Source organism: Petromyzon marinus, chromosome 9 (assembly GCF_048934315.1).
Source record: "Petromyzon marinus isolate PM22_M1 ecotype Great Lakes invasive population chromosome 9, UKy_Petmar_22M1.pri1.0, whole genome shotgun sequence".
In the NCBI taxonomy this organism is placed as follows: domain Eukaryota; kingdom Metazoa; phylum Chordata; class Hyperoartia; order Petromyzontiformes; family Petromyzontidae; genus Petromyzon; species Petromyzon marinus.
In genome coordinates this window covers 14,372,110-14,396,678 of record NC_133675.1, presented here as the reverse complement: position 1 = coordinate 14,396,678, position 24,569 = coordinate 14,372,110, and the positions used below count along the sequence as shown (strand labels likewise).

General features: G+C 42.4%; 1 protein-coding gene across 8 annotated transcripts in view; it reads left to right on the top strand.

Moving 5' to 3' along the window:
• Positions 1 to 24,569, top strand: part of LOC116940471 (Kv channel-interacting protein 4-like) — a 390,068-nt gene that overhangs the window by 345,245 nt on the left and 20,254 nt on the right. For 5 of the 8 annotated variants that reach the window (XM_032950355.2, XM_032950354.2, XM_032950350.2 and 2 more), the window contains exon 2: positions 21,473 to 21,597. In XM_032950355.2, the coding sequence (XP_032806246.1) occupies positions 21,473 to 21,597 (125 nt within the window). Of the gene's footprint in view, positions 1 to 18,239; positions 18,346 to 21,472; positions 21,598 to 24,569 lie in introns of all 8 variants that reach the window. The other 3 variants (XM_032950349.2, XM_076065926.1, XM_076065927.1) reach the window with 3 other exon arrangements.

Below are 24,569 nucleotides of genomic sequence, written 5' to 3'. Positions count from 1 at the left end.
TGAGCTTGCGATGTATCGTCAAAAGGAATGTATGAGAGGTGATGTGCAATGTCATGATATATTGGATTCATTTAGCTTATTAGATTGTGTTTTTTTATTGTTTAACTTCTCCAGCGCTTTGTTTCAAAGCTCTCTTTACTTCCCACATAATAGACATTATACCGTACATACTTTATAACATCAGCTGAGTTCAATGTGATATTTTTTTCCAACTGTCCTCTAATATTGCAATCAATCAATAGTTATTCAGGGTCACTGCAATGGCAGGAAAAATCTGTCCAGTTGAGCAGTACGTGTGTATATGAGTTTAAAAACCCAGTGAGATGGGGGAAAGCTCTGAATAATTCCACAATTATTTACAAAACATCCGTGCTGTTTGAAACATTTCCTCTGTAAAGAGAGCCAACAAATTAACTTGTTTTCCCCAAACGTGGGGTGTCTGCTCTGCTAAAATTGCAGCTATCTGCTGCGTGATGTATCGCAGATGTGCATCAAGCCAATTATATCCTGCTTTACAGCAGCTGGTACCTTCTAATGCTCGTGCAGCAGACACTTGAAAGGTAACCGGACTTTAAGTGTTGTACTATCACAGAAAACGGTCTGGCAATGCAATATGTTGGCACCGATTCCCATCCATATCTTTCTCACCAAGTACCTTCCCGGTTAATAGGGGGATGATGATTGCACGAAGCCAACCGAGATGGATCTGTTGTCTGGGCAGAGTTTAGACGGACGTGGAAATGACACGGACAACAATTCGTAAAAAAAAAAAAGCTCTTAAAGCATTATGTATGGTGGTGAACGAAGCGAGTTGAGTGCAGGCTTACGTAACCTGTTCAGCCATGGTATCGTACAATTTTATAGCTGTCACTTGTGTATAAGCGCTCAACGAGATTGCAAAAAATGCCATTTATAGCACAAAGGTAATAAGATAGAGCAATAACAGCAGCACATGTCCAAGGTTTATTTTTGTCTGCTGTATATCTACAGACCACACAGTGCGCACGTGGGCAGTCAAAGCATTTTGAGAGCGGTGCGTTCAAAGCACGCAGACGCCTATGACTTCACGTTGAAATGCACCCATGTCAGATGTATAGTATTATGTTATATGGCTACCACGGTTTGACCCAGGTCAACTGTTCAAAAGACGAAGGGCCCAATTCGTGCAGCCACTTTGGCCATTATTTCACCACTTGTTGGCAGAACGACAGCCATCCGTATACAAAATCCGAGACATTCTCCCTTTTGTAATTGCGTGCAACAACAAAAAGCCTCCCCCATTGTGCCAATTTCTCACGGCACGATTGCAACATGGGCAAGAGAGGGTGCCGTTAGGATGGAATAATTATATAACTGGGGACTTGTGTGGGCCTGTGTGTGGGGAACATTGACACCGACAACTTGAGTGGAATTTTTGTAATAGAATTCCACAAACGGGTGAAATCAAACGTAAATCAGGCCCGCGACGTTTTGACGGTCTAACCTGATTAAATAAACTCGCAGTAACATTGTTTGCAGTTTTATTGCTACGTTTTTTCCTTTTGTTATTTTTTACCATACAGTATGTTGCATTCAATATCGATTGCTACTCATTTGCATGTGACGTAGGAATATACAGTGCATTGTTAGCTTTCTCATTTATGCAGATGTGTAAAATTCTGTCGTCGTAAAAAACGTCTTTACTTAACGATTCGTAATTCAATTTTTGCATTCGGCCACACAATCATCTGACCAAGTTTGGTCAAATCATTTTGTGAAATGAGAATTGTTTTTCTTATTTGTGTTCTTTCGGTAAAGTCACGTAGAATGAGAATAAAATAATAAAATAGAACAATGAAATTCTCACGACGTTTCGGCCACAACACAAGTAGCCGTCTACTTGTGTTGAGAATTTCATTGTTTTATTTTATTATTTTATTCTCATTCTACGTGACTTTACCGAAAGAACCAAAGAAGATGAATCCTTGCAGTCACGAAAGCTTTAAATCGAAATTGAGAATTGTTTTTCAAATTACCGGTGAGCTGGAGGAATGGTAATGTGTGCGTTGTTAAATGCCTGTGCCCCACGTGACAATAATTTTTTTCTTGGCTGTGTTGGGTGGTGGACGGTTTTAATGACACGCATTTGGTGAGGTCATTACGTGGCCTTCCAACAAAAATCTATTTGAAACAGGATTGCCTGTAATTATATATTTTTCACATAACAAAGGAAATTGATAAACGCGGTGTTGTCCATGAAATTGTGGCAGAACTATGAAAGTGCTCCGACGGGTACCTCACTATAAGTCAACATTTGACGTGACTCCAAATCCAGCCACCACACTTGGCCAAATATGGAAAAGAAAAAAAAGATAATAAAACAAACAAATGCAACATTTCGATTTAAAGCTTTCGTGACTGCAAGGATTCATCTTCTTTGGTTCTTTCGGTAAAGTCACGTAGAATGAGAATAAAATGATAAAATAAAATAATAGAAACGTCGTGAGAATATTATTGTGTTATTTTATTTTATCGATTTATTATTTTATTCTCATTCTACGTGACTTTACCGAAAGAACCAAAGAAAATGCAACATTGACATGCACTTGTTATAAGTGCATTTAAATATTGGCATGGTGAATGATGCAGACATTTGAGTCGTATTTTACGACGCATTCAGGAAGGGTTTAGCAGCTGCAGAGTAGGCCCATCGCTGCATTCGTCAGAATCCAAGCATTGCCACGATATGACCTTTTTAAGCTTCAATTAAAAGTAAAAAGGCGCCTTGTCTGTTACACTATCCCATGCCCTTTCTAATTGAATGTCGTAGGGGGAAGAAGTCTCTTGTTTCAAACTTATCTAATTCTCATTCCCCTCGATTTAATCTAAATAAGAATTAAGAATGCCACGTTGAGCTATTACTTTAATCACCTCGTTTACAATTATCTGGCTGTTCGGTTTACATATTGCAGTGGCATTAATAACAAATTCATAATTGTAAAAAAACGTAACAATGGTGTTTTATTGGACATTTATTTGTGAGAATACAACAACCGTGCTGTTGTTCATAGTTTTAACCGCAAATATATTTCATAACAGTGTTTTTTTTTGTACAATTGCTACCAGAACTGCATTATATTTGCGTTAATTTTATTGAAATAAAACGTTATTCAACTTTACTTCACGGTAGCATTATCGTGGCTTTGTGCATCAGACCAGCCACACAAATCATTATTTATTATATGTTTAAAGTATTTAAGCGTTCCTGATCAAGAGGTGGCCAGGTGACGTAGAGGTCAGAGCAATGAGGGTCCTGGGTTTGAATCCAAGCAGCCGCCTGTGATCAAAGCAGCATTGCAAGTGTCGCGAGTTAATGGTCTCAGCCCGGCCACCAACGACTCAGCAAATGAACCTTTGCCATACGTTTGGTGTTGTACTTTATTTGGGTTATGCAACAAAATATTACTTGGATATGCTGCGTACAGTAGGTGGGAAAGGGCTGTCCTCTGTTGTGTGAACCAGAGGTCACTTTAAGGGATCTCAGAGGTAGCTCTGTGATATCCGCTTCTGTGGACCATCCTCAAGCACAAATGGTTGCACTGCTCTGCGATAGTTCCATAACGTGATGCTGATAGCACAATCAGGTTGTAACTGGGGAAACAATGACAATACTGTCATAAAAAAAACTCATTCATTACTAGTTCCAGTTGTGGTAGACCAGTGGGCTTTTATGGTAGGACGTTACATTCGCAAGGTGCACGCCGCTGATTTTATTTTTTCCCCATTCTGTAATGAATAAATAAATGGTACAATTACTTTGGGTGTGATGGAAAGCCCCGGTGTGATGGATAACTTCCAGCATGATAGCAAAACACATTTGTTAAATTAAAAACCAGGCAGTATCATAAAAAAGACTTTCCCAGCGCAATAGAAAAAAGTCCACGAAAATGCAAAGAATGGGTCACAAGAAAAATCAATTGTCAAGGATAAGCAGATATGAGGTGATTGCTGGCAGTTGGAATTATTGAGGCAGGTTATAATTGAATGTCTCTTTTGATTAGCTGTGATTTATGGTGCTGTAGTTGCGCCACTTGGTAGCATTTGTCTACAGTTTGTAAGGTGTTTAAACAAAGTGATGATATGATGATATATTATACACATTTTACCCTGCTCTCTCTCTCTGTACAGTTTTATATATCCTACACGTTATTTAGCCACAGCTCTTGTTAATTCCTTCCACATTCTCAGCCATTGTCCAAAAAACATCACATCTAATTTTGTTAAACTAGTTTTCCAGCGAGGAAAGCAGTGATCTAATTTTATGCATCTAAATAAAAATCGCAAATTAAATTTTACAAACAACAAAGGAGGAAGCATTACCATAAATGAAATAGCATTAGTTATTGATGCATTACATTTAACTCTGTAAATGTCTGAATATCATTATCATATAATTTCACGTAATTTTTTACATATTGACAAGGCTGGATCCGTATTTGTTGTCGTCTTGATTGAATAGCATCAGGGATAGGTGTGTCCTACTGTTAAGCCAGCCAGATAATTCTCACAGAATGCTCACATTTGTCATCGAGGCTCACACCATGTTAGCACTTGCACAGCTCCTGTATCAAACCGAAGTGGTTATTTGTCCGTCATGCATAACTGTGATTTTGTGACTGGCAATAATCGTAGAAGTTGCACTTCATTTGTTCGCCATCATCCGCCGTGACAACTACCATGCTAAGCCTCAACAGGAACGGAGTCGCATTGTCTTGGGAGAGATGAGCCTGTTCTAAGAGGGCAGCTGAGGTGCCGAGGCATCATGATTGTAATCACAGTCGGGGAGCTCATCACGGCCTCACTGGGCAAACTCTTTACCACGCATGCGGTTACCGTCAGCTGATCCCTTCCACGAGGGGCTTCCACCCTTCGAAGCCGCTGTTGTAGAGGCGGGCCACAGATCCCCTGCTCGAGTGACCCATCGCGATTGAGTTGTCACAGCAGCACAATAGCTGCGATGTGCTTTCCTGCATTGCGATTGACGCATACTAATGTGTGTCTTGCATCAATTCACATCTCAAGTAGTCACACCCCCCACCCCCACCCTCCCTCAGTGGCAGGCTTGTGCATGCCTTGTCCGATGTAGCTTGTGAATGTTAAGCGATGCGTTCACGATGTCCGTGCGAAACATTTGCTTAATGGGCACAGGTGCTATCCGTAATGAACATCGTTTTAATTTAAGGCCAATTAGTGCCGTTCGTCTGCGTGTAACGCAACGGCGATTATGAGAGAGCTGCACTCGCCAGTCAGAAACTTCTTTATCACACCCGGAGTGATGAACGCACTGTCATAAAATGGCATTTGTGTGAACGACACACGTAGCAATGATGAATTTGCGTTTTTTTGTAAAACAATATATATATCCTGGCGTGAAATGTAAATTTTTTTCACAATCGCCGAGTATCAAGACTCGTTTTGTGAGGATCCAGTGGTTTTAAGGAAGCTTTGCCTGTTTTTCTTTTTAGTACGTTCCCTGTGTCTGGAGACGGCTCAGAAACGTGGCAATACCGCCGAATGCCGTGCACAAGCACACCACAAATCCATTTTATTTTTTTCCAAAATGCATCACAATAAGGATGGCTCCGCACTTAATTTGGTTACATTTCAGCTCTGAGAACATAATATCGGTTCTGACTGTCGCGCAGATGGAGAGTGGGCCTGGGAAGTGCCCTGCCACCCTCCACTGTGTGCATCAGAGGTCACTTGAAGGGATCTCGTGGGGAGCTCTGCGGTCTTACACGCCATTCTCCATCACAAGGTGGTTCTATCGCGCTATGAGAGATGCGAGAGGATTCTTTTCGCCTCAAGGGCACGACGCCGACAGTGCAATAGCGGTACAATTGAAGATGACAAAAAAATAAAAAGTAAACCTATTTGCCATTCTGCCACGTCGGGGACTCTGTTGAACTTGCAGATATGGGTTTTCACGCTGGCCCCATCTCTGCGTGACCCACCAACCCCACTATCAAGTCACGGAGTTGCAACATTTTCTGCCACATTTGCCAGAATGGTGACTCGCAATGTCTGCACAGGTGCAGTCACGTGTCTTCTTTCGTGTTTACCTTTAGTTTACATCAAGAATTTATTTACAGTCCTTGTTTACCACTGCGTAAGATTGTTTACATTCGCTAATGACGGGTGAGCGTACATGTGAACACTTTATATACGTATAAAAAACTTTATTTTCAACGTCTGCCAACGTCATTACGACCACGTCACTAAACTTTCACGGGCCTACATTCTTTAAGTTGTGTTCCATTGTTATCCCCACGATATATCGATATGCGTGGTGAGGATGACACTTCAGGGAGCAGGAGGGTGGGGCGCAGGAGGGGGAGTTGGCCATGCGTAAGCTGCATGAAAGGGCCTCATTTCTAGATTTGAAGCTTTCGTGACTGCAAGGATCCATACTCTTTGGTTCTATTCGGTAAAGTCACGTAGGTAAAAAAGAATGTTTTGGTAAAAAATAAAACTACGTGACTTTACCGAATAGAACCAAAGAGTAAAGGGCCTCATATTGATATCGGCTCTTGAGCCCAAGGACCAAATTATAACCGCATAGAACATTTTTTTAGGAATTCATTACAAAAATAGCAAGATGCCACAGTAAGAACTGTAGATTATAAAATGCAGATAAATGCACAGTTACTTCGTGTTGAGTAAATGTTTTAACTTGAGTTAACGTCTATGCACCATGAAATAATAACAGTGGTCGAATATGTGTCCCATACATTGTGTAGCCTATCGATTGCAAGCAGTGGTCTCGTTCTCTTGAGTAGTTTTTAGCCCACTCATCATCAGGCTGGTTGAAAGAGATAAGAGGAGACCAAGCAATTATTAATTCTACCTCACTACAAGTAGAGTTGACAAACGCATCACCCCAGCGTATTCATTTTAATCATGAGTTAAAAACATTGTGAAATTTCAAAAGGTATTGACATGGAAGTACTCCTGAAATAATACATTTGCTGTTGTCCAGCCTCTGAAAAACATTGGTTCCACCGTATACAGTCTTAAAACGGGCACATAACGTTATTGATCAAATGGCTAGTTGCAAGCTCTCTGCTCTGATGTTTTGAGTGATTGAGATGCAAGAGTAGATTTTCTGTCGTCATCAAATGAGAATCTGTGGAAGAACACACGGCTGAGAAGCATTGCTACTGGACGCTGATTTGATAGCTGCTGCAGCCAGTATTGAAACCTAATGAACAGCACCTTTGAGACAACATTTAGTGGCGTGAAGGACACAAAATATTGATGTGATTACAGGACGTAAATCATGACAGGGTATAAAATATACAGCGGGGTGTCCGCTATCCTGCCGTGTATCTTGCAAGCAACAATGTTTAAGCAAGAAGGCGCAGTCAATTTATATGCCACGGCCATTTCACGTTTCAAAAATACAGGAAAGCACCAAAGAACATCAATTTCCAGTCCGTTCGACGAGCTGAAATAAAGGCAGGTTCAGTTGAGGGAAGGGTTGCCACTGCCGAATACATTTTCGCGAGTAGAACGCATGCACCCTCCGTGTTACCGACTCGAGCGCTGGGACAGTTTTGGTGCTGGCGTCCTAGAGAGAGGAGCCTACGCAAGTTGGCGAGTCGAGCACGGTGGCTTTCGTTCCGCTAACGGGCGGTGTTACTGCCGAGGGATTTGCCACGCGATTGTGCAAGGGCGCTACGGGAGAGGGCCTGTAGGTTGATTTGTACGGATTGGCGCTGGTGGCTTAACGTGTGAGCGGCTGCAATGAGTGAATGCACTTGAGTGTAACTCTCGAATTTGCGCAGACCAAGCAAAAGTATTCGGTAAGCAACGATGAGGCTGACGTGTAACAGGGCTTAACGATGAGGCTGACGTGTAACAGGGCTTAACGATGCGGCTGACGTGTAACAGGGCTTAACTGAAAGCAGATGAGATCTGCGTGCTGTTCACGAACAATAGTCTAAAATCTTGACCAAGCATATCTGTATAAAATGTAAGTGAAAACTAACTTGTGTGGGCAATTCTGCCAGTTTACACTGGAGTGCTTTAATTTTACATTATACATATTTCGTTATGTCAGTACTGTTGTGGGGGTGTACACAATCGTTGCCCGCAATGCTGTAGATTAAAGAAAAATGTGTTCCTATGTTTGGTCTGCATGTGTTTAGATTTGACGTGATGATACAAATTGTCTGTGATGTGTCACGCGGTAGCGTTGGTGAACAAGCGATATTGTCTCTATTAAACGTATAGGTTGAAAGCTTACTCAACAACATAGAACTGGTACTTATTTCAAAGATAACCTTTTTGTAGCTGAATTAATTTTACATTGAAGACATTTTATGGTAATCATTCTATTACAAGCCGTGTGATTGAGCACATGTGGTGAAACCGTGTTCTCAAACATCGTGTTTTTTTATTATTGTGGTAATTGCATGGGGATGATGAAAGAACGTCCTTGATAATTATTATTATGCATACAGCAGCAATGGTGTCATTAAATATGGATTTCAAAATAAGGATTGTGTGGCTCAAGATTAGGCTGAGGCGTTCAGTATCACACGGTAAGTGATGTGTTATTGTTTATGGCTTTGGAGAGTGATTAATGCTCGGTGGGTAATGAACGAAGGTGCCTTCCAGCCCGGATGCATGGTGCACAATCTAAGCTCTCAAATTAGCGCTTGGCTAAAAGCGTTGTAACTATTTGTTTGGTTGTACATAGCTTCTGTTGTTATTAGCCCGCATTTAAATGGAAATATAACTTGATATATGTAATTGAATATGCTTAAGATGTGTATACCCCCAATAGTTAATTAATTCAGAACCAAAAAAATTAGACGTTACAAAAATATGGATTCGTCTGTCAATTCATGACAAATGTATACAATGATATTCTTTCATATTCAAATTACAGTGACCCGAACAGACCTGCATGTAATCATGTTACTGTTGATAATTAATATTGTATTGAATATTCTCAAAAGTTTGGAATTTTCACCTCACAATCATATTTTCCAATGTTGCGTGGCATTTCATACATATTTAAAGTTTGTATTTGCATGCATTTTTAAATGAAACAAATATTTAAACTGCCGTTATATTTCTGGTCTCAGGAAAAATACAGCATTGAATAATGCACAGATAAAACTCATACCTTTAACCCCTCAATCTACCACTACCCGCCTATCCCTACCCGAGTGTTATTTTCCCACTGATTCCCTCTTTGCATTAAGTGCTATATATTGCACTTGTATTGTTGAGTGACCTGCAGAATGTAGCGAGTATAAAGTAAATATTAAAGCGTTTTACCCGTCGCACACGACAGGAAGGGGAGGAGCGTCAACGATATAATGTGTGTAAAAATAAATACAAAAAAGCACTGGGAAAATGCAGGCATGCTGGGACAGAAGTCCCCAAGACAAAGAGGACATGGGCTCAAGATATGCAACCGGGAGAGAGAAGGAGCACTGGGCAGGAAGGGGAGTAGGGGAAGGAATGAATGGACCGAGATGTCAGGGATGAGAGGAGTGATGAGAGGGGAGGGAAGAGAGGGGGAGAAGAGAGAAGGAAGGAACGAGCTGAAGTGAGCTGCACGGAAGATCGGCGTATGTTTTCACAGTGGGCGTGGAGAGGAGCGGGGTTGAGAGTGGGGGTGGCCACACAGAAGTCACGTGATTTATGGAGCCTTGAGCTGATTTAGATATACGATGTAGATGTATGCACGTATTACATATGTTCATATTGCGTAACAGTCTCATGACAATAGTTGTTTTGAAAAGCCACAATCCTTAATTACTACAGCAATTCTGTAAATGTTAAGCGTGCATGTGCCATTTGTCGGTAAGGTCTATAATTGCATATATAGACAGTTAATAAATCCAGCACACACTAAATAAATAAGCGGAACAAAAACGGAGGACGTTGTGGCCTGTAATTATATTGATGAATGTAGAAGGTGACTATTAAAGCTAAACATGCTGTCATGTATTTGCTTTTTATCAACATGAACGGTAGCCACATTTGACTGATGGAAAGGTGCGAATAAAAACTGCTCGCTTTTAACATTCCGTTCTAGACACGAATGTACAAACTCCAGCAGCCCGGCTCTCGCGATTGCATTTGCAGTGCTCACGAGTGACAGCCGACCTAGCAGCTGCATCAAAAACAATCACAAATGTCAATGTGGTTAGTGAGGGACTGGGAGGGGGGTGGTGGTGTAAGCCAAACTAAAAATGAAATGATGTGGGCCACAAAACTTCAAGGGCCCACAATGTAAATGCCTCAGTTGGGCCGACCGTCCGCATAAGAAGACTGCTTGACAAAACTGCGTCCGATAGTTTTTGTTTGATGTGTGTGTGTGTGAAACCTTTGTTGTTAATACCGTCGAATTTACTTTTGTAAGACGCCAAGCGCCTGGGAGAAGTCACCGTTGTGTTCGAACCTCCTCACTAACCATTCGACGTTGACGAACACGTCTTTCATGGAGATTCTAGGCTGCACATAGAACATATGGACTGTCGTGGGAAATTGTGACACTTCGCGTATCGACAAACGTGCACGTCAGGAAAGCCAATGTCTTGAACATGTAATGGCTTTTCTTTTACCGTTAAACTCTTTTTTTTTGTAGGCAGTGTGAATTGTAAGCTCTGGCAAAATGTTTCCGTGAAAACGAAATGTTAGCCACATTATAAAAAAAGACTTAAATCATCATCATTATTATGGGAAATTGACGATTCTACATACAATACATCCTGTATATGACAAGCGTTAAAAGTAAAGGCCAGTTAAGTTATCGTGTAAACTACTGGATTATACGGTCAAGGCCAAGAGATCATCACAGTTGATCACCACTGATCCCATTGCTGCTTCCCTCGTGGAATTTTTGGATAGAAAAAAAAACCAAGTGTCAATCTGGGTTCAAATGTGTAAAAACAAACTAGAAGCATTCGCCACAGAATAATCACGTGACAACAATCACCCCCGAGTAGAACACGGCAAGGAAGTGCCGCAAACCAGGTGTACCATCGCCCTGTTCCACACAGGGGCAGCTGCCAATAGGGAGGGGGGGGGGGTCTGCGCTCTGGCACGTGTATCGTCACGTGATCGAGCACACGACAGATATCAATACACGTTCGTTCATCGTTCACGAACGCCGACACTGGATCGTCGGCGCCTGCCGGTGTTGCAGCAAGTTGCTCGTCCACCGTCTGGTTTTAGCGCCTGCTCTTGATAGCCGACTTCTGGGTTACCCATCCCGATCCTTGTCCTGGTGAGCAGTCCCTCTCCCTCCATGCTGCCACGGGTGTCACCAGTCACAGCCCTTCTTTTTCTTCTTACTGATTACGTCTGCAGCACTTCTCTGCGGTGTTTTACTCTATACTTCTAAGATGCTTACCCTTTCCTTCCGTCAAACTGCGAGCGATCCCCTCCCCACGTGGTCTGTATTCAAGGGCTAGACTCGTCTCACTCTGGTATTAAAGTCCAACATCATGATCCGTATAATAACAGAGATTATGTCTGCCTCAAACGCCTGTCTTTTAACATACAATTTGACATTTCTACTTTTCCATTAAAAAGAGATCCGCTTTGCTAACACGCGCCCATCTCACAACTCGACAGATTGTCTCTCTGCTGGACATCTGTGAAAAAAAGAGCGTCATGGCTCTTTGGATTTCTCCAGGATAAATATTCTGATTTTGATGTAACGTAAAGTGTGGAGTCAAATATCCCGTGTGCTATGTTCTCAGCGGTATTAATTGGGGCTGTGGTAGTATTGTCACTGTCTGCATCTACATTATGAGTATAGTACACAATGTCAGCTTTACATTCAGGTCTGGCTGCAGACTATATACGCACTCATAAGTAATTCATTAATTTTGATTTAAAGCTTTAGTGACTGCAGTGATTCATATTCTTGGTTCTTTCGGTAAAGTCACGTTGAAGGGAAACAATAAAATAATACAATTTATATAAAACATTGTTTTATATATATTTTATTAAAACATTGTTTTATGTATATTTATATATTTTATTGTTTCCCTTCAACGTGACTTTACCGAAAGAACCAAGAATATAATTCATTCATGCATTACTCTGTCATACACTAATTATTTAAAAAAAATAACATTAACCTAAATTAATATGAACCTACTGCATAGGCTGCGTAGTAGAGCTCTCCACTGTGTTGCCAGAATGTACCACGCGATGTTCGACATTTCTCCTTCGGTATGCTGGGAGCTTCTTCAATTCAACTCCTGAGGAAGCTCACCTGGACATGCAGCGAAACGTCGGACATCACTCCGAACCACATGCGATACAACCTCGACAATACATCGAAGAGTCAGCGCAGTGTATGACCACAGCGGTCACTTGACATGCTTTAGGGGTTGGGGTGAGTCGCTTAAGACTTCGGAGCGTCTGGGATCATTATGGACAGCACAGGGAATGCCGAGGGTCCACTTTGCTCCTCCTCGTCTTCAAACGCCTTCCCCAATACATCTCTAGCCAATTGTTTTCTCATATATCTTGTCTGAATGCATCTCACTTTCGTCTGAATACAAATCTGATAATGTCCCTCCTGGCTGGCCTTTTCTCTCCTGCCATTGATGCTCTGCTCCATCATGAATGCACTGTCTTATCTAAATACATCTATCGCACCATTATCTCATTTATTATTTTCTCTCTCAGTACGCTGCTTTATACTGGATGCACCATTATTATCTCATTCGTGCCTCTTTTCTAAATCTTTCTGCTAGCTATGATTGCGATTCACCTTCCATCTCGAGTGACTGCATCTCTGGATCTCTGCATCCCCTGTCTTCTGTCTTACCTGGGAACATTTCTCTCTCGTCTGTCTCATGCCCCACTGCATGTTTTTCCTAACATTTATTGCCTCTATCACTGTCTCGTTTCTATTGCACTGCATTACATATAAAGGAATCCTTACTCTTCAGCCTCCGCTCTGCCTTTGGGAGGATATCTAGTAGGGATTTCGGTATTCAGTCAGAGAGAACAAAGCTGCACTGATCAGCGGTGAAGTATGGACAAAACAAACCCCAAGACTGGCATGGTATGGGGGAGGCCCTCAGTGAATTGACAAAGGGCTTTACTCCACTAAAATACTTAATTTCGATAAGTGTATTATTTTAATACAGTTGTTAAAAACAAGTGTATTGAGAATTAATAGCGTTTTTTAAATACCGTACAATATTAAGTAAATGTTCTCCTTAAGCTGGGAATTGAACTTTTATCCTTCACAAGTGAGGCCATCTGGTGTTGAAACTATTCCACTACACCATTTGCAAATAAATATTTTCACATCAGTTTCACAGTTCAATTCCAATTTCGCTATTGGCATTGGCACGGGACAAAGTATCCAATTGGAACTCTCAGAGTCCAGCTCATTACCCCTTATGGAAAAACAACAGCCCAAGGAAGGAAAATGTCACGCACAGCAAAACTAAAAAGCCTTCACGTTAACTCTCCTATCCCCACTAGGTGGCCCTGAACATTTTCACGCACCCTGCCACAGTGTAATATTCACAAACAAAACGTTTCATCCCCAGGAGGTGACATTTTTCCAAAATAAGTGACCCTAGAATTTTAACCCCGGTTTGTATGTGTGTGTGGGCTGTAATTGGTGACCAAACTGAGACTATAAACTTACTGCTTTTGAGATTTTAACCCCAGAATCTGAGTGGTGGCAGCTTGCTCCGACCCATCATTCACTTGGCCCCTCTTAAATGAAATATTTTTACTATTTATTCGATGTATGGGTTTACTGCTTTATTTGTATGCACAAAGCACTTTTTTAGGCATAGCGAAGGAGTTTAAGTAATTTACATTCAGCGCTGTCTCCCAGATCCAATATACCAGTTGTTGTTGCCTAAGTAAAAAATAATTTTAGCGATTGAGAAGAAATACAATTTTCAACAACATTAAGTTTTGTAAGTAAAATTTTATTACGTGACGTGTGCCTCGACTATTATAATTCCAGAACTTGCATTTTTTCACTTGTGATTTAATTCCGCTAACAAACGAAATACAACCCTGTAGATTAATTTCATGATATAAACCCCTTTCTCCTCTTCAGGGGCCTTTCCTACAAGTTCTATATGCTCTAACCTTAAGTTTAACCAGCTGTTTTTTGTTTCTCCTGATGGGAGTTGTGCCTTAATGCACACGTGTGGGGCTGCAGCAATTTGCCCTCATGCCGTGCTACTTTAAAATGCCTCTGGCCACAAACTGTGCCCCTGAAAGTTGGGTATATTTTTGGAGTCAGCCTGATATAAAAAAATAAATAAATGCATTGAACAGTATTTATTCTAGAAGGCGGGAGACTGGTTATTCCATCTTCCTATCTCGACCATTGTGCGATGCTGTTTGTGTTCCGCTGTACAGCCACCCGTGAAAGAGATAGTTACGTGCCTTCCACAAAAATACCGAAATCTAACAAAGCATTTGAGCCACCTGGTCCATCACGATGTTTGAAGCTACATTTCACCGGAGGGCAATGATATTTACGAAAGCGCTGCCATTTTTTAGTTCGTTCAAAATGTATAATTCCTTTTGGAGATTTGTTAAATCGGTTTCCAGAATATGTAGTCACTCCCCGTGTGCCAATATACAAGACTTCTAAAGATGCTGGTGTTATCTCCAAATCCCTCGGGGGGGGGGGGTCTACTTTTCGTGTTCACCAACATCTCACCTCAATTAAACTCTGATCACTCTACACGCGCAAACTTTGCTAATGACATTGTACTTTCTTGCACAAACCATGTTCTCTCTATCCCTTTTCTGTTTTTCAGTATCTTTATAAATATGCATGCATTTTATTCTTCAAATGGATTTCACAAATGTGTGCACACGAAGATTGGTGTTGATTTTCTCCCTTTTGTCTCTTCGTCATTATCTAATCTTAATAATGAATGGTGTGGCAATTAATTTAGCAAATCAGCCTAACCTGCTGTGTGCACTGTCTTCATGCAGAGATTACCTTGAGAACAATACATCAATATAACATCTGCGAACCTATTTAAAATCAGCCAATTGGTATGCGTTGCACTGTATTCACTACAAAAACACTTTATTTCTTGAACACAAGTCTTTTATTCCACTCATTTGTATGGAACTGTCATAATTTGTGCAATGCAGTATTGGGCACCACAAATCTTTTCAGATATAAGACTGCGGGATTCATAACTCAGAGCTAGTATGGGAGTGTCATGCAAAATGGATTGATGACCTACTTTCCCAATCCAACTTTTTTCCATATTGGCCTCGGCGAGAAGATTTTCGCACTGAAGTGCAGTGGTTTTTAAATTTACGAATCATCCGTTCTTTGACAATGGCATACTTTACCTCCCGTATATGATTGATGCTGCGATATGCTGTTTCAAGTCTTGACTCCCATTCTCTCATTTGAGCATAATACGCTTTTATATGTAGGCTTTAATAGCCACTATTACAGTTCACAATTACAGCAGTTTCTTTCGGGTTAGATCGTTATGTAGGCATAATTTCCATTTAAAAATGGACATATATTTAAAAATATATATTTTTGTTATAACCCTCCACCTCCTGACAACAAAATCAAGTCAAATTGTCATATCGTCAGCAAATATTGAAATTGCTTTGTTTTTAACACGTAGGCTTTCGCGACCAAAATCATCCATAATAGAGTTTTTTTTGTTTTTGTTTAGATCACGTAAATATATAAATGTGCTGTACGAGTGACGAATTGGCACGTTCTGTTTTCGTGACAACCCTTGCTAGTTGGCTGTGTCGGGTGGTGGCGGGTTTTAACGACCAAGTTATATATTCACATGATCTAACCCCCACCCAAAAAAAAAACCTTATGGATGATTTGTTTTTGTTTTCAAAAAGAGCGACATGTAGAAAGCAAAGGCCGGTACGGGCTGAACTTTTGCTAACACCCGTTGTGATGATGATGCCAGTTGTAATCTCCAGGGAGCCAGAGTTGTCGAAACGTTGCCTGTGCTAAATACCTTGGCTAGTCGATGCGCATTGCCGAACAAAGAAACGAGCGTTTCAGAGCGGTATCTCGAGTCGAATGCGGACCGCTCCTGCGGCGTCGGGATATCGAGCGGGAAGCACGAGCGGGAAGCGCTGGCGGGATGTGGCGGCTTCGGCGAGCTGTGGCCACAATGGCTCCTCGATCTCGAGAAAATGTCCTCTCATCCAACATTTTAAGGTGACTGGTATATGCATATGTATGCATATACGTGCATACAACAACATATATAGGACGTACACAATTTGGGCACGATGTGGCTAGAGGTTACAAATCATACTACGGCTATATTATAACAAACAAAAAAGTTTTGCAGTCCGGATGTCCTGCATGGATTCCTGGCTGGCTGCGTTTTCGTGGCAGTAACGTCACCGCTCGCATCTCTGTGGTGATGTCACCCACATGCGCACCCACAACCCGAGCTGTGTATCGTGGACAAATGCAATAGAGGGGAAGAGAGAGAGAGAGGAGGTGGGGGAGGAAGGTGGAAGAGGGAGACAGAGGAGGGAGGCAGAGACGTAGAGGGGCGGAGAGGAGAGACCCCGAAAGAGCGTGAAACGGAGAAAGAGCAAAACAGAAAGAGGAGAGCGAGGGAATGTGGGAGGGAGGATTAGGGAGAGGCAAGGGAGATTGAGTTGGGAAAGGGAGAGGGGGGGGATAAGGAGAAGCGAGGGTGTGAGGCGAGAGAGATAACAGAGAGAGAAAGATTGTGGGAAGGGGGGAAATGGGTGAGATCGAGCTGAGGGAGGGATATAGTGGGAGGAAGAGGTAGAAATAGAGGACATGAATAGAGAAACAGAAACGGGGCCAAAGCGAAACAAATCAAGATACATTGGGATATGCAGTGCAGAGAAGGCAAGGGAAATGCAGAGAGAGACAGGCTCTATATAAGATTAAAAAGTTTTCCTGGCTGGGAGGGAGGGACAGACGGGCACGTCAACAGAGCGCGTGAGTTGCTCGTTACAAGACAATTGCAAATGTGCTTTTTGTGAAGCGAAGATGCTACATTTGTTGTCTGTATTAAGGGGCGTGTGACGAAAATAATGTACTATATATACCTGCTAAATAATTGCACGGTATGGTGTTGTAAATGTTTAGTTTTCATGTTATAAATCCAAGAGCCCCTTTTGTTTATATCCCAACTTCAACGTTGATTCTTTTTTTGTTCCCTCCAAAGGATGAATGCGACCACGCAACACCGATTTCACGAGAGCAAATTATTTTGTCGTTACAACTTTCGCGGGTTCGCGTTGCCGCCGTCCGCTTGCGCTTTGGCGGGGCACGATTCCCGTCGTGGCAAAAAGAAAAAAAATCACGAACGAACCAAAAAAAAATCATCAAAAGATAGGCCTTGACGCCGCGCAGGCTTTTGAACAAAAATCAGCGAAAAGGTAAACGGGGCAATGGAAAAAAGTGGGGGCACCTGAGGCTGAAAAAAAAGAGAGAGAGATTAATCACCGCTGCCCTCATCCCCGTATACATCAGTTCACAGGTGGGAGGATACACAGCGAGCGGCGAGCGTTCATCATGTCGGAAACAGCGCGGGTTTGTGCGCATCCCTGCGGGATAATGATTCGACCGCTTGGCTGCGGCTCTGCGAAAGCGTCGCAGCTAAATGCTTTGCGTCCGCGCGCACTGACGTGACGAGGTTTAATGGGGGAATATGATACTTCTTGCATCTCTTCAGTCGACGTGGGCAGCACTGGCTTGATGCAATGCTTTTGTGGGTTGTGGCGAGGCGGGCGGTGTTTGTCTCAACTTGGAGGGCAAAACTCTGACCTAGGATGTCCTTGCATGTTTTACTTTTGTTTTGTTTTTTTTTAACAAAAAATAGATGTGCCTCGTGCTTTGCAAACACGCATGCAATGTTCAAAAAGTTGCTTCCAAGTGACACGTGCACGCCACAATAAAAACTAAACTAAACGTAGCGCTCCTTCATTTTTTCTTGATTACCCGTTGTACTTGCTTGCACGCCTTACTCGCGAGTCATCGGCGAAATAATTATAAACCTTTTAAAAACTGCAAGCCGTTTTAAGACGATTGCAATCGCGGAAATTCCTCGTGCTTTCTTCCAGTGCTTGATTTAAAATCCAACGATGCTTGCCTAATGTTTGTGCAAAACTGCATATTTTTAATTTTTCAATCTTTTTTTGTCGCCCCCATTCCTACTGTGATGCATTTCTAGGTTTCTCCCCCGGGCACAACACCACCAAATGTGGTCTTAAAAAGTGTCTTCTGAAACTCATTTCCTGCAAAGGCTCAAGCCAGCCGGCTGAACCATTAGAAAGCAAGTCCTGTTTTGCGTTTATTTGCTGTTAGAACGTTTTCTTTATTACGTTTTTTTGGCTTTAATTCAAAATGTGTACATTTAATGTGTGTTTAATTAGACACACCTAGCATGCTTCACCACACTGTTCAGCGTGGGTTGGTGAAGACACCGGGTTAAGCAGGGATTTGGAGCCAGATAAATTCCACCATATGATTCAGTGTCGGCAAACCCGTTGGCTTGATGTATGGCACACGCACATGGCTTTGACAGAAATACCTAGGGGAGGCAAATGCCCATACAAATGTGTAGCAGGGCTATATCGCTATTATTCTAATTCATGCAATTCAATATATTTGAACCCATGAAAAAAGGAATATATTTATATTATCTTTTGTATAGTCTTTACATTTGTGTGGGGGGGGAGGTGGAGGTTTGGGGTGGGTTAAGTATTTGATTCGGTATATCCCAAATTGTATTTATGTGCTGTGGGTGGAGTGGCCGCACAGCGGGGGTAGCACATTGTACAATGAACCAAGTGACCCGAGTTCAATTCCGAGCCATGGCTAATATCACTGGTGAGTGGTATATGAACCGGCCATTCACCAGCCCACACTGACCTGTGTGGTGAAATTTGTGAGGGCCTTCATCTCGCGTGATCCCCGAAGGTCTCGTGGTTACGATTCGGCCCTCCTCGTTCGTTTTCCGCTCGGGGGGGGGGGGGGGGGAACGTTTTTCGCCACGATGGTGGCGCACGCCACCTGTAATCCAGCGCTGTGGAGACGGCGAGGATCAGTGGATCACACACAGACGTTGTGAAACTCCCTTCCCGTGGGCGTCGAGGTGCCAGCTATTATACCCTGGCTCGCCAGGACAAGGGGGTACAGCAAACGTGGACTGCACCTGTTCCATCTGTATGGGATAGATTGTTGGGTTTTCCCCTCGTGCTCCGGTTTCCTCCCACTTGTAAACACTCACTAATTGGCTGATAACACTTTCATATATAGAGGACCACAGAGCTTGGGGGGGGGGGGGGGTGTATGACGCTGGCTGCCTTCCTTGCTTGTCTGTGGTTCCTCACTCCCCCTGAGTCTTTCTCTTCGAGAGCGAGCACAAACTGTGCGGCATATTACCAGTTGAAATTATTATTATTCACATAGGACTGTAACATAATAATTGTCATTCAATGTGCGCTACATATAAAGCAGCAACGGGAAAGCTCAACTTGCTTACACAGCTCATCACTCCACCAGGCGCTCCTTGTATTCCAGTCATCTATCAATAAAGTTTAGTCTGTTGCACATGAAAAGCGATTTGTTTGAAGATTCAGACCTATCATTGGACCAAAAAAACAATGATTAGCTTTTCCGAACAGCAGCATGAGTAAAGGGTATTTCTGCTTTACACAAGAGTATCAGTTTTTGAAACAGTATTTTTTTTACACGGTTTGTCTACTCTATTTTGAAATTAAAGTCTGAATTTAATTACTTTTCCCAGCAGGAACCACCAAGCTGAAAATGGAAACGTTCTGATAAGTCTCAGGTTTTTTTTGTATCAATGCTACAGTTAGAATAAATTCTGACTGGGATCTACTTAGAATGTGTGGGGGCGGGGGGTGGGGGGTGTCTGCTATGAGTGCGAGAGACAGGGTGGTGGGAGGGGGGGTCAGGTACCAGGGCCACCTGATTAAAGTTGGCCCAATCTGTGATGAAATGTTGCTTGGGAGATCGCTTTGCTACCAAATATACTTGGACGGTTGACCTGGCCTTGGCAATTAGAAAGTGAAATATCAAAACTTTAAAAAAGCATGATTAATAGTATGCCTAACACCCACGCGGTATTATACACTATTTTTATTGCATTGATCCCAAGGATTTGATGAAATGAAATATTCCATGATTATGCTAGATTTTCTGAAAGACCAAACATTAAACTTTAATTCAGAGATAATTTAAAATTAAAATGCCTTCTCTCGTGACAGAGCATTGTTCGCGTGTTTGTGCTGCAATGGCACAATATGTGTTATTGATCAGGACAGCATAGCCCGTTTCTATCCTGGTGGAAGCGAAATTACTCAAAATTATTACATGAAGAGAGGCAGCAGCAGCATTGGCACTGCTATGGATGTCATCCCCATACATGGCACACCCTGCCTGCTTGCCCTCCTAGTTATTTATGTATTCCTGGTAGTATTATTATTACTGCCAGCATAATTTTTTTAGGCATCATAGCGAGATAGTAATTATAACCATTATTGAACCTGCATTGCTTTGTATGTGTTGATTGCACAATACGATAGCCTCTCCCTGTGTAGCTGCATTGACGATTTAACGTTAAAATCTTTCGACGACATCTCACACCAGTATATTTAATAACACGACCGCACGCTTAGCCGGTCTTCCGCTGCTTGACGAAAAACCCAGTGACGTTTTTTTAAACGACTTAAGAATCCGTTCGGTTGTTGATTTCTCCAAAACGATAACTGTTTTATTCCCTTGCGAATTTTAAAACCCAGAGGTGATTTCCAAGCTCATTCCTCTTACGGTTCTGTTTAAATAATAAAACGCACTGCCATTCATTTCTCCCTACAATCGCATTTCTCCATTTTTCGCATACAGCCTTTTTGATCGGACTGTAAGACGTCACAGCACAGGGCCTCCACTTATGCGGAAAGGTATTTTGCCGTGCATTTGCAACGAAGGGACGCTGCCGCGATGTGTGATGGTGAGCGCACCGGACTTTGCAATCCAGAGGCCGCCAGTCCAAGTCGATCTCCCGGCGCGGATGTTTAAACAACGGTGCACATTTCTTCAATTTCAAGTTTTCCTTTTTTAACCAGGTGGGAAATCAAGAGACCAGGATAGTCTCATTTCGAAAAGTGATCTTCTGCAATCCACCGCACCCCTGTCCGCCCAGCAGAAACACGGGTACACCACAATCGATCAATCGTCTGCAGTGGCGTAGAACGTTCATGCTTCTGCCTCTTGCGGTAATGCCCGACCAGCGTAGTAGGCCTTTCCTGAGGTGCTCTCTCGGTGCTCCCTCCAGCGGGGGAGGCCCTCTGTGGAGGGTGGAGCGAGCTCCTCCGTAACCGTGCCGCCGACTCCGCGCTTGACGATCCTCTCCCGCGTGCGGTTGGGCTTGCGGTGTAGACAGCGCGGAGGATGAGCTGGAGTTGGCGACGGTGCGCCACCGGCCTGAAGCCCTCGACAAGCTGGAGGCCCAGAGCAAGTTCTCGCGCAAGGAGCTGCAGGTGCTGTACCGCAGCTTCAAAAACGTGAGTGTCCCCTCCTGCAATGGATCGCTTGCGATGCTGGTATTGTGCCTGATTTTAACCAGGTAAGGCCCACTGAGCTGTACAGCTCTTTTTCAGGAGCGACGCGGCCATCACAAATGATGGCTGAACGAAATGACTTGTAGTCGTGTGGAAATTTACAGCAGCCAAATACTCTTAAGCGCACGTTGATTCTAAATGGGGAGGGAAAAACCGAAGTGCCCAGAGAAAAATCCACGCGACCACCATGGGGAGAACGTGCAAACTCCAAATATAAAGCAGGCATCAGGGTCGGGATCGAACCCACGACCTCCTGTATCCAGGCGAGGTAGTTAACATCTCTCCACCGTGAGAATATTTTCATATTCTACAGATTGTGACGCACTTTTCCCCCCTTTATTCTTATGAGCTTATAATCCGGTAAGTTGCCTTAATTACCACAAGGGTTACTTCTGCCATCACGTGTGCGACCAGAATTGTATATTGGGTGGGGGGGGGGACAAAAAAAACCCTCAACACATTCGTCAATAACACTGTGACCTTAAAAGAGAAAATGTATAATAGGCGATGTTTTGAGAAATGGCCAGTCACAGCATATCATTTTGTTTTGTTAATTGTCCTTGTGCTCTATTTGCCAACGCAGCATCACCAAATATTTTGCATGAATTCGTAACACAGTAATTTCAGCGGCACTGGGAGGTGTCAACTGCTTTATTGCCTGAGACGAAATGTCCAACACGAAGCCCCCACCTGGAAAAATCACACTTGGATTGTAGAGTGGCTGCCAAAACTTACGTGCTAAATTATACGACTCCTGGATTTGTGGTGTACTATTTTTGTGGCCGTTGATGTATTTTTTTACATGTTTTATCTGAAAATATTGGTCCATAATTCCATCGGGACATGACCCAATGTCATTTGGGTCACATTCTAATCTGCGCACGGTCAGTTCAATCATCTTTTGATCCAATTCCGATTTTGCCAGGACAAAAATTATGGGGATAGATTTCCAATGCTGTGCTCTGCTGCCCACTGAAGAGCAAAGGTATAGACACAAATATTAATTAATTGCTTATGTTAGGCAATGGTTTTAGTCATAATTATTCCACATATATGTGATAAACCTTGAAAAAAAGTATCTAGTCCCACCTGTGACCATAAATATGCCCCAAAATGCACTGCCTACAAAAATATTTTGCAACGAAGACATTTTATAGCCCTCAGATCAATGCAGTGGCAGCTGTGGGGACAAATATGTCATGTTGAGGTCAGATTGTACCTGTGTTGTTAAGGTTGCTTGGAAACCCCCTTGTGTGGAAATTGGACATGACAGCAAAGCCGTTTTTCTGTAACTCAATGCAGAAACCCAGTTGACCATAAATTGACTGCAATCTGCACGCCGTTTTGACATGGAGGGTGAACATTTCTATGATTTCACATTGAGTTGCCATGGCTAGACTTTAGTAATTTTATTGTATATTGGCTGCGTCAACGGACACAACTGAAATACTTAATCAGCCAACTGGGGCGATACCACAAAGGTGACTTCGAGATAAGGATTGGCGAGACACACCGGCTGTGAACGATAGCCAGGAGGAATGTGTTCGTATCCAAAAACCAATCAGACATGGGTCAGTGCCCCCAAAACGCTCGTAGTCACACACTTAGGCTCTCCTTCATAGTGGACAAGAATATTGAACATGATCCGTGAAAGCTAATATATAAAGATTTCAAGGGCATTTTCTGACATTTTAAATACTTTTTGATAACATATACAGTAGTCCTGTTAACAGCCATATCGTTTAGCGGTTTTTTCGGTTAATGTTTCGCCTAAGGTTAACATTTTGTTTTACGTTATGCACGCGGGCGCCAATTTCGGCCAATCCGAGTGCTCGTAAGCGGAACTGAGCCATTCCCTCAGCTCGACTGGCTTTGTTTACATGATTACGTCTTCTGTATTGGCAGTGGAAAAACAGCTCTCTTGCAGAATCAGTGATTTTTATTTATTTTTCAACTTATAATGGATTTCGATTAACAGCTATTTCGGTTCACGTAAGTTTTCGTAGAATGGATTTAAAACGCTGACTGAGGGACTACCGTATATATATTTTGATAAAAATGTTACAATTGAAAATAATTGCTATTTTGCATATTTTGTTTTCAGATATTCATGGTCCAAGATGGATCCCCTGTCATTCTTGCAATAAATGACAATTTATTTGGACACTGCTTAGAGATGGCTGAAAACAGCCACCGGGTCAAAACACGATTGGAAATTTACCAAGAATTGGCAAGATAAAATCTAGAAAACTGCTTAACGTTGGTTCTGCTTGTTGTAAAGTGACACTGCGAAGTGATGTCTGACATTTATGGCTGGCCAGAGAATATTTTTTTTATATGTGCATTTTTGTTTTTATTTGAAGGCTCATCCATGTATTGCCCAGCATACTAATTCCCTTACCATGTCAAGAGTAATTTACACAGACCATAATCTGTATATACAGTGAGGGAAAAAAAGTATTTGATCCCCTGTTGATTTTGTACGTTTGCCCACTGACAAAGAAATGATCAGTCTATCATTTTAATGGTTGGTTTATTTGAACAGTGAGAGACAGAATAACAACAACAAAATCCAGAAAAACGCATGTCAAAAATGTTATAACTTGATTTGCATTTTAATGAGAGAAATAAGTATTTGACCCCTCTGCAAAACATGACTTAGTACTTGGTGGAAAAACCCTTGTTGGCAATCACAGAGGTCAGACGTTTCTTGTAGTTGGCCACCAGGTTTGTACACATCTCAGGAGGGATTTTGTCCCACTCCTCTTTGCAGATCTTCTCCAAGTCATTAAGGTTTCGAGGCTGACGTTTGGCAACTCGAACCTTCAGCTCCCTCCACAGATTTTCTATGGGATTAAGGTCTGGAGACTGGCGAGGCCACTCCAGGACCTTAATGTGCTTCTTCTTGAGCCACT